This window comes from Tupaia chinensis, unplaced genomic scaffold (genome assembly GCF_000334495.1).
Source record: "Tupaia chinensis unplaced genomic scaffold, TupChi_1.0 Scaffold000185_1, whole genome shotgun sequence".
In the NCBI taxonomy this organism is placed as follows: Eukaryota; Metazoa; Chordata; class Mammalia; order Scandentia; family Tupaiidae; genus Tupaia; species Tupaia belangeri.
Window position 1 is genome coordinate 3,760,602 of NW_006159660.1, and position 10,600 is coordinate 3,771,201.

Below are 10,600 nucleotides of genomic sequence, written 5' to 3' on the forward strand. Positions count from 1 at the left end.
TCATTTAATCTTTTACCTATTATGTGTTCCATTGTAGGGAGTAGAGGAAATTAAAATAAAGGCCACGTTCTGAAGTATCTAGGACCTAAAGCTGAACCCAATGTATTCCTTGTGTTAAAATTCGGCTTTTGACACCTTACACATTTGAGAACTGAAATTGAGGTCTGCATTTCCTCCTCCCACTTCACTACTCTTCTTTTTCTCCACCAAAACCTCAAGTCCTACTCTCCTTGAGAACTTGAAATAATGCTAACCTGGCATTGTGTAGACGTTCTTTTCTGGAATTGACCTTTGCATGTGTGCTGTGAACAAAAACATTGTGCTACCTACTTGGAGGTGGAGGACATTTTCCAAAGAGTTTGAAAGTTAGCCCTACAGAAAATACTGTATATTTTAAAGAGAGCATTATCTCTGTCTCTCGTTTTTTTGGGCAAGCACATGCACCCCTATGGCAACAACCTAAAAAAACAAGAGAGAGAACATTATTTATTATTTCCCCAAGAAAGCTGTTTTTTGAAATTTTATGACTGTAATCCCAATTTACATCAGTTTATTTCATCCATCATGTGACATGGAGTGGTGCTGAAGTTAATTTAATAAAATAATTCAGTTATACAAATGAGTAAAGTAATGGTGGCCTAAGGAACTTGGCAGTCCAAGAAGAATTTAGGACTGAAATCTAGAGCTAACAGGGTTCTTCATGATATGTGAAGTGTCCTCTTTCCTCTAATTCTCTTTTCTCTCGTATCTAGCATTCCCCTTACAGTATATACAGTTGGAACTAGTAGATTGACTTTTTTTTTCTTTTCTTTTTTTTTTTTTTTTCTTTTTTTGCTATAGGGCACATGTGCTTGACAGAGAGACAGAAAGTCAGAAATCACCCCCACCCCCCATGGCCATGCTGCAATCCCTTCTCCTCCATTCTCCTCTCGGCATCTTGGGCACGCTCGCACATGCACCCAGTGTGAGTTTAAGCCGCCAAATCTGGGACTCGAACCATAGTCGTCTACATGAGAGTCCAGCAACATAGCCATTACACCAACTGCTGGTCCCAGATTGATTTTTTTTTCATGCATTGGTCTGGAATTATGACTGTAGTTTCAGTGCATTACATAGCAAAGCGAGAATTGGCTCCTGCATTAAATGTGGAAGAGTAATCAGGCAATTAGTAAGTTTCCCCCCCAGCTTGATTTAGTTGTAAAAGAGAAGTCACAGTTGTGCCACCAGGAAAGTGATATTGTCACACATTCACTACTGTGAAATTAACTACAGTCTTTCTTTGAGCTTCCTTTTCACAGTGTTTTGCTGTTGTCAGGCAGATTAGAACATAGTTTTTACACATCTGCTTTTGTTTTAAAACTTCAAAGTTTCTTTTCAAATAAAGCCTTGTTTTTCCTGTGAAATTTTGAGTTTCTTATGTATATAAAGAAATGACTTGTGATTTAGAGGCTTATATTCTATCCTATGGAGCTATTTAACAGTTTACTAAGGAATCCTGGAAGTCTCACCAATATACACATACTATTTTTTTCTTTGTTCTTTTATAGTTAGGGAATGAGCTTAATGTGTTACCAACAGCTACATTTAGAAACTGGTGCTTATAATTCCTTTTCCCCAAAGCAAATCAGGTCAATTCTTTTCATCTAAATTAGAACCTTCCCAAATTCTTAAATAAATAAATAAATAAATAATGATTATTCCCTAGCACTTCACTGTTCTTTCTGTTTAGAGTTTTATGCAGTGTTAGCTAACAATTAATCATCCAAACAGTTAGCTCATGTAGAACTATATAGTATCACTGCATAGAGATGCTTATGTAGAGATGTCGATAGTCATGCCTTATATCAAGCTGATAACTAAATGCCTATATATATGTACCTGTAACATAAACAGATCTGCATGCACATACAGAAATCAAAATATACCCTAAAGGTTACAGATGATCCCACATAATGTAGTAAGTTCAAATGACAAAGTTAAGTTTGAGTTCTCAAAAATCTTAGTGTCTTTATGTAAAAAACTATAAAGAATAAAAGAGAAGCTTGAGAAAAGGTTTGACTCAGTTACACAATTACATGACATAGTTAATGCCTTTAATATATAAAGATATCATAAAAATTGATAATGCTGGGACCAGCAGTTGGCGTAATGGATATGTCACTGGACTCCCATGTAGTCGACCACGGTTCGAGTCGGAGACCCAGTGGCTTAAAACTCACACTGGGTGCATGTGCATGCATGCCCAAGATCCCGAGAGGGGAGTGGAGGAGAAAGGATTGTGGCATGGCCATCCCCCTAGGGGGGTGATTTCTCACTTTCTTTCTCTGTCTCTCTCTTTCTGGCAAGCGCATGAGCCCTATAGCAAAAACCTCTCAAAAAAAAAAAAATTGTTAATGCTAACACCCAGTAGATAAATGGACAGAGCACATCACCAGAGAATTCCTAACAGACAACTGATCTGCAAAGATGATAACTTGTAGTGAATGTCTTCACGAGAAAGTAAAGAAATGCAAACTAAGGCAAGATGTCACTTTCAATTAGCAAAAATGAAAAACCAATTTCTTAATACTGTTGAGGTGCAACAAGACTTGCAGGTTCCTGTGTATGGTGACAGAATAACCAGATGAAAATTATTTGTTAATATCCTATCAAGAATGTTTTTACTTGTTTATTTTTTAGTTTTTGCTAAAGGGTGAGACAGAGAGAGAAAGTAAAAAAAGGCTCTTCCTCTTAATCCCACAGTCAGATTAAGTTTCCTCTTAATACGCTCATAATTTAATCAAATTTAACACTAAAGTCTGTACCCAGCACAGATTTTGGTGGTAATCTTTCCATCCCAAATACCAGTCCTGAGGTCCTTTCCACAAGCACCTTGTTAGATGACCTTCCAGACTGTGATTGAACACTGTTAGTGACCGGGACTCAGGCCCCTAGGGGGATGGCCACTGTACAATCCCTTCTCCAGTGTTCTCTCAGGATCTTGGCACACGTGCACACACGCTCTGAATGATTCTTGGACTGCAGAATCTGGGACTTGAACCATGAAGGCAGCCACCTCGTATCCAGGGCCTTAACCTCCATGCCATCTGCTGGCTCCATCAAGAACTTCAAATGTTTCCTTTTACATACTTATTTTACTTCTTGGAAGGAATAACAAGAAAATAATTTTTATCTTAAACAAAAGTTTAAACAGTTCTAAAAGCTTTCTTAGCATAGTGAAAATTTTAAACATCCTAAATACCTAATTAGGATGAAGAGAGAATGGTTAAGTAAATGGTCATGTCTACTCTGAAGTACCATAGAAGTATATTTATGAAGATTCTGTAATAACATAGAAACTTGTAGTTGCTAAATTAATTCTTATTTTGGCCCTGTTTTGAGTACTAAAGATTTTAAAAGATGAGTAAAACCTAGCCCAAAACCTCAAAGAGTTTAAAATTAAATAGAGTGAATAAATAATGTGTTTTAAGTGCTCTGTAGAAAAATGTACAAGGTACAGCAGAGATTCAGAGGATGGTGGGTGGCGTGCATAGTTCTTCTTGGGTGAGTCAGAACATACTTTATATCTAGAATGAGCCTGTATCTTAGAAGACACAGGCCAGTAGGGGAGGAGAGATAAAGGGGAAGGATATGTAGAATATTCCAAACAGAACAAGCTGTATAAGCAAAATGCTTATGTTTTTATTATTTTTAAGTAATCACTTGCTTATAGAAAAACCCTTTTTATGGAATGAAACTTTCATGTTAACAATATCACTCTTTAAGTAAATTTTCTTTTTCAATACTTTCTAGACTACCTATAAATATAACTTCTTATAATTAAAGAAAAGCATAAGTAGTAGGTTTATACACAATAATACACATAAACAGGATCATCTAAATTTTTGATAGAAATAGTAATTCATAGATTCCTCAACTATGCTTTATCATAATGGAATTCCAAAATGCTATTAAATGAATGAGTGACTTCATCCTGGTTATAGACGGAGAGCTCATTCCCTTTCCTCTTCATGCAGATCTCTGAATGCTACCCATAGCATTAATAACTAGATTGCCCTTACTCTACCAAGATACCTTGGGCTAGTAGATACTACTGCTTGGTAAGCTGAGACTACATGGAGGGCCCAAGTTCAATTTCTGGCCCATCCTAAAAAGCCAGGTACAGGGGCACACGCCTGTAATCTCAGCTCCTTGGGAGGCTGAGGTAGAAGAAATGCCACAGAGACAGAAAGAGAGAGAGAGACTATCTTGATTGATTACGCTCAGCCCAACACGTCTAAAAGAAAATGAAGTGATGGCTGCCCTAAAGTAAAGGACCATGTTGTAGAAGAGGGAGTCATTTTGTTTTGTTTTGTTTTTCCAAAGGGTAAATCTGAGCCAAGTGGTTGGCTGCTTTTTAAAATCACTGTAGGGGAGAACTGTCATGTCTAAATATAGAATGGTGAGATAGTGAGTCCCTGTCACTAATAGTGTTCAATCACAGTCTAGAAAACCACCTAACAGGGTGATGTGGAAGGGACCTCAGGACTGGTGTTTGGGATGGAGGGATTACCACTAAAATCTGTGCTGAATTTTGAATGTTTCCCCAAAAATTTATGTGTTTAATTTAGTTATATTATGAGCATATTAAGAAGAAACTTAATCTGACTATGGAATTAAGAGGAAGAGCCTTTGGGTGGTTTGTTTAGGGCAGGGCCCTTACAATTGAATCCTGGTTGGCGTATAAAGAGGGAACAAAACAGAAGACTCTCACGAGAGGCAACCTGGATATCCAGACCATGAGCTGGATAAACCTCTATTTTCATAAATTGCCCAGACTCAGGTATTTCTGTTATAGCAACAGAATGGACTAGAACAATACCTTCAGTTTCTACAATTCTAAAGTAAGCTAAATATATTAACTCATTCAAAAGAAAAGAGATTGGTGGGACCAGCAGTTAGCATAATGGCTATGTCGCTGGACTCCCACATAGTCGACCACAGTTTGCGCCCTGGACCCAGTGACTTAAAACTCATGCCGGGAGTGTGTGCATGCGTGCCCAAGATCCTGGGAAGAGAATGGAGGAGAAGGGATTGCGGTGTGGCCATCCCCCCTGGGGGGGTGATTTCTCCCTTTTTGTCTCTCTCTCTCTCTCTCTCTCTGTCTGGCGAGCGTACACGCCCTATAGCAAAAACTTCTCCAAAGAAAAGAAAAGAGATTGGTATGAAATTGCCCTAGACTTAAATTTGAGGCTCCAACTGGAATCATCAATATCATGTAGCAATATGTTAGAATTCCAAAATCTTGTAGCCCTTGACATACTTAGTAAATCAGGAAGTCTGGGGTTAGGTCCCAAGATTCTGTGTTTTAACGAGTCCACCCAATAATTCTGTTGCAAACTTTAAGTGAACCACTCCCTCAACTATCTTCACTTTATTCCATAAAGTTGAAAGTTTTTTTTTAAATTTGCTACAGAATATGTGCACTCACTGAAGAGAAAGAGACAATGAGAGAAAGAAATCACCTCCTGGGGTGGATAGGCACAGCAATCCCATCTTCTCTAGTCTCCTCTTGGGATTTTGGGCTTGCACACATACATGCCCAGTGTGTTTTTCAAGCCTCTAAGTTCAGGATTCAAACTCACAAAGTCGGCCTTGTGGAATTCAGTACCTTAACCACCATGCCACTAGTTTGTCTTATTTATTCAATGAAGTTTATGTTGGTATGGTGCGAACATCCTTTAAGTAATGTTTTATGTATTATTTCCACATAATATCACGCTTACTAGTGCCATGATAAATTTCATCATGTCTCTTTTATGGCCAGTGCTTTTGTATCTTTTACAGGTGTTGGGAAATCATCGCTAGTCCATCTTCTATGCCAAAATCAAGTGCTGGGAAATCCATCATGGACTGTGGGCTGCTCAGTGGATGTCAGAGTATGTGTCTCTTCTATTTTAGCCTTTCAGTATTCATACTAAGAATAACTACATGATAACTTCAAACTACATGGTCAGATTATAGTACTATATTCAAGATTGAGTAATAATAATAACTTGGATTTATTAAGATTCAGATACCATGCGCCAGGTACTATGCTAAATGTTTTACATGCTTTTGGTCATTTAATCTTTTTTAAAACTATGATAGAGAGATGCTGGAACTAAGGCATAGAGAGGTAAAGTAACTTGACCAAATTTATTCAACTCGTAAAAAAGCAGAATCAGTATTTGAACCCAATTAGTCTGATTTGACAGACTTCAGCTTTAATAACTATGCTATCTATCTAGAGTACACTTGCTACTCCATAAATAATAAGGCCTGTGCCACTCATACTCTGCCAACTATTGGCTAGAATTACAGAGTAAAGGTAAAGGCTTCTGGAGCCTTATGTCTAGGTCATCTGTTTTATCTCACAGTTAGGAGTCAGGTGCAGTTCCCACTAAAAAGTTATCCTCTGGATATGGCTGGTCTTTGCTAATCCCAGCTGGTTCTGAGCAAGCCTCTCATCTGCGGGCACACTTCTCTCCTGTGAGTTGAATAGGGAAGGAATGGGTCTTTTCTAATCCCAGCTGGTTCTGAGCAAGCCTCTCATCTGCGGGCACACTTCTCTCCTGTGAGTTGAATAGGGAAGGAATGATAGTAAGCTAGATGAACAGTTACTTTTCATCTGGTCTTTCAAGCTATTGTTTCATGGGCTCTGACCTATAATGTTGATTATTACAAATCTGTCACACTAATTATGATTTCTTTTAAAGAAAATTTCTTCTCTCTAGTTGCTGTTAAAATATTTAGTTTTTTATCTTTGTTTTTGCTAGAGGATATATATGCTCTCCAAAGAGAGTCCGAGAGAGAGGAATAGCAAAGAGCTCTTCCCACAAGGAATGATCATACTGCAATCCCTTCTCTTTCATCACTTCCATTGGGGTTGGGCACACATGCGCATGTGCATGGTGTATATCCCATACTGCCAGGCCTGGGCCTTGAACCATATGGAATATAGCTGCCTTAACCCCCAAGCTACAGAGCCAGCCCATAGTATTTTTCTTTGATGTTCTGTAGTATTGCTATCCTATGTCTAAGTTGGGTTAGTTTTTATTCATCTTATTCAGAAATTATACTTACATTTCATTTACAAATTTTTAGCCATTATTTGTCTTCCCACTATTCGTCCTTTGTGCATTTCTGTTACATTTTCTTTGTCCTTCATATCTTTTTATTGCACTCTCATGCTTTTTATTCTTTCCTTCTCCCTGTTCCATTCTGGGTTATATATTTATATCTACCTTCCAGTTAATTAAAGATTTCTTCAGCAATGTCTTATCTGCTTTTTAATATATCCACTCGGTTTTTCATTTCAATGAGTGGTAATTTTTAATTTTGAAAAGTACCTTATGGTTCTTTTCAAATGTCAGAATTTTTCCAAATGTTCTGATCTTTCATTCAGTTTCTACTTTTTAATCATTTTCAGTATACTTATTTTATGGTGACTTTTGGATTGTTCTGTTCTTGTTTTTATTTTTGTTTTCTGGGATGAGAAGGTTAGATTCCCTGTTTGCTGTGTATGCTACTCTACTTCATGGAAATGTATCTTCCTTATGGTTTATAATTCTTTGAAGATGATCACATCTTCAATATTTTTTTCTCTCCATGTTGTACTGTGAAAGTATCTATTTATACTATTTATAGCACCTGTTTATTTCTGTTGCTCCCAGGGCCCTAGGGATTTCGGTGGTCCTTGTAATTTCTCAGCTCTGAATTTCCATGCCATCTAGATCATGTGAACTCACTTGTAGCATAGGCCTGCACTTTCCATTTCTTGTGGACGTTTCATCCATTCTCTGTCCTCTTCATTTGAGATCCCTGCCATCAACTTTTACTGCTTCCCTGAGCCTGTGGACGGAGTTTTCCCAACCCTCTCTTTTGCTGGGTGGGCAGTTCACCAACAGTCCAGATTTCAGGAAGGGAACGACAGTCTAGTCTTTATCACTCACCCACATGTAATCTTGCCTTAAAAGCTGGAAAGTAGGCTTGCTATTCCTAGATGGGCACTAAATTCCAGGCACCAGTCCCTGACGCTATACTTGAATCTATTTCAGTTCTCACTTCTCACTCTGATTTTAAGTTCTTCATTGCTAGCATTTGTGGATATGCCTTTCTTTGTCTGGTCTTTCTCTTGAACTAATTTTCTCCCCCTTTTTCTATTGTAAAATATTTTTATAACATTTCTATGAGTTTGAAGTAGGAGGGGACTGTCTGTGTCATTTCAGCCTACCTCATTGCCTACGTCTTAATATATGAAAGAAAAACAAGTTCTAGATAATGAGTTCAGTGGCAGCTTCATTTAGGTTTCAGACCCGATAGCCAAGTCTGGACAGAATTTCTCTCTTTGGAAGTTTCCTTTTTTGTGAAAGACCTTGACTTATTGAAAAGAAACTTGGATTTAAATCCCCCACTTTTGCTTCTTAAGTGTGTGTTTAGTCTAATTAGTTTACCTTTCTGGGGCTTAGTTGTATCATTTGCAAAATAGAGGAAAATAATGTATGTTTTATCTAGTGTATAGGTTTGTAGGGAGGATTAGAAAAGTTTAATAGATATGAGATCTAATGATTTATCATTTGAAGTTGAAGCTAAACTTTCATGCAGTTTTCTTCTCTTCCCTTCCCTTCTTTCCACTCTTACCCATTTCCTGTCCCTACCCAGAGCCTAGTCTGCTGTTATTCATTTTTTGTCTTTTTCCTCCATTCTTGTCTTACTGAATCAGCTAAAACTCCAGTACCATGTTGAATAGAAGTGGCAATAACAGGCACCTTTGTTTCATTCCTAATCTCATGGACAATTTTTGATACATATACTAATACGGATGTTTGCCATAGGAATTTTTTTAGGTACATTTTATTAAAGAAGTTCCCTTCTGTTCCTATTTTGATGAGCATTTTTAGCACAGATGGATGTTGAACTTTATCGGTTGCTTTTTTGTAATAATCATAGTTTTCCTGCTTTATTCTGTTCCTGTGATAAATTATTTTGACTTTTTTTTAACATTAAACCAATTTTGCAATCTAGAATAAACCCAACTTGGTTTTGATATACTAATCTTCTCATATGTCACTAGAGTTATATTGTCATTTTTTAAAGATACTTTGTATCTAAATTAATGAAAAAGATTGACTTATCATTTTCTTTTCTTATAATCTCCTTGTGGGGTTTTGTTATAAAATGAGTTAGAAAGTATTACCTCTTTGAAAGAGTTTGTATAAGATTGTTGTTATTTCTTCTTTAGATATTTGAAACAATTCCTAGATGAAACTGTCTGTACCTAAGATATTCTTTGTGGGAAATTTTTAAGTAACAGTAAAAAAGATGTGAAAATAACTATAATTCTTCTTTTGTCAGTTTCAGTTTTTGAAAAAAAATTATCCACTTAATGTAAACTGTCAAAACTGTCTTATTGTCTTTCAACAAGACTTCTAAGCAATAAAACTATTCCTACAAATCCTACAGAAAATACTATACTTCTCTTTTTCATTTCTGGTATGAATAATTTGTGGCTTTTCTTAAATTTTCTTGTTTAGTCTTGACAGAAGTCTATCAAGGCTAGTTTCTGGCTTTGTTGATTTCCTCTAATATATGTTTTATAGGTCATTAATTTTTATTAATTTCTGTTCTTTATTGTATATATGCTTTCTTTGGGCTTAATCTACATTTTCCCCTAACTTCTTGAAATGAGTAATTACTTCATTGATTTTTTTCTTCAGCCTTTGTTTTAGAGTTCTGAAGAACTAAAATTTCTATCTAAGCACAGCTTTAGCTTCACTCTTGAATTTTGTTCATTATCATTTAGTTCAAGATATTGTCTAATTTCCACTATCATCTCTTCTTTGATTCATAGGTTATTTAGAAATGTGCTTCTAAATTTGACAATGTTTATTATCTTTTAATTATTGATTTCTAGCTTACTTTCATTGTGCTCAGAGAACATATACTGTATTATTTCATCCTTTGAAATTTGTTGAGATTTGGGACCAGCAGTTAGCGTAATGGCTATGTCGCTGGACTCCCACATAGTCGACCATGGTTCGCGTCCCGGACCCGATGGCTTAAAACTCACGCCGGGTGCATGTGCATGCGTGCCCAAGATCCCAAGAGGAGAATGGGGGGAGAAGGGATTGCAGCGTGGCCACCCCCCCGGGGGGGTGATTTCTTGCTTTCTGTCTCTCTGTCTCTGTCTGTCCGGCGAGCGCACGCGCCCTATAACGAAAACGTCTCAAAAAAAAAAAAAAAAGAAAGAAAGAAATTTGTTGAGATTTACTCTACGTCCCATTTTCTGGTCAATTCTAGTAAATATTTCATGTGTGCTCAGGATGCATATTTTATAATTGTTGAGTACAGCATCTTAAATTTGTCAATTCAGTCAAGCTTTTTAATAATTTTGTTCAAATCTTCTCTATTTCTGATTTTTTTTTTCATCTGCCTGTTTCATCAGTTGTTAAGGAATGGGTGTTGTAATCTCCAATTATAAGTGTAGATTTGTCTATTTCTATTTTAATTCTTTTTTTTTTTTGGAGAGTTTTTTCACTATAGGGCACGTGCACTCACCAGACAGAGAGAGACATAGAGA

The 10,600-nt window shown here is 36.8% G+C and overlaps 1 protein-coding gene across 3 annotated transcripts in view; it reads left to right on the forward strand.

Moving 5' to 3' along the window:
* Positions 1–10,600, forward strand: part of RABL3 (RAB, member of RAS oncogene family like 3) — a 63,549-nt gene that overhangs the window by 690 nt on the left and 52,259 nt on the right. For all 3 annotated transcript variants that reach the window (XR_001370242.2, XM_027771129.1, XM_006146703.2), the window contains exon 2: positions 5,827–5,918. Coding sequence is in view for 2 of the 3 variants with exons in the window: in XM_027771129.1 (XP_027626930.1) it covers positions 5,827–5,918 (92 nt within the window). In the remaining variant the exon portion in view is untranslated. The remainder of the gene's footprint in view (positions 1–5,826; positions 5,919–10,600) is intronic.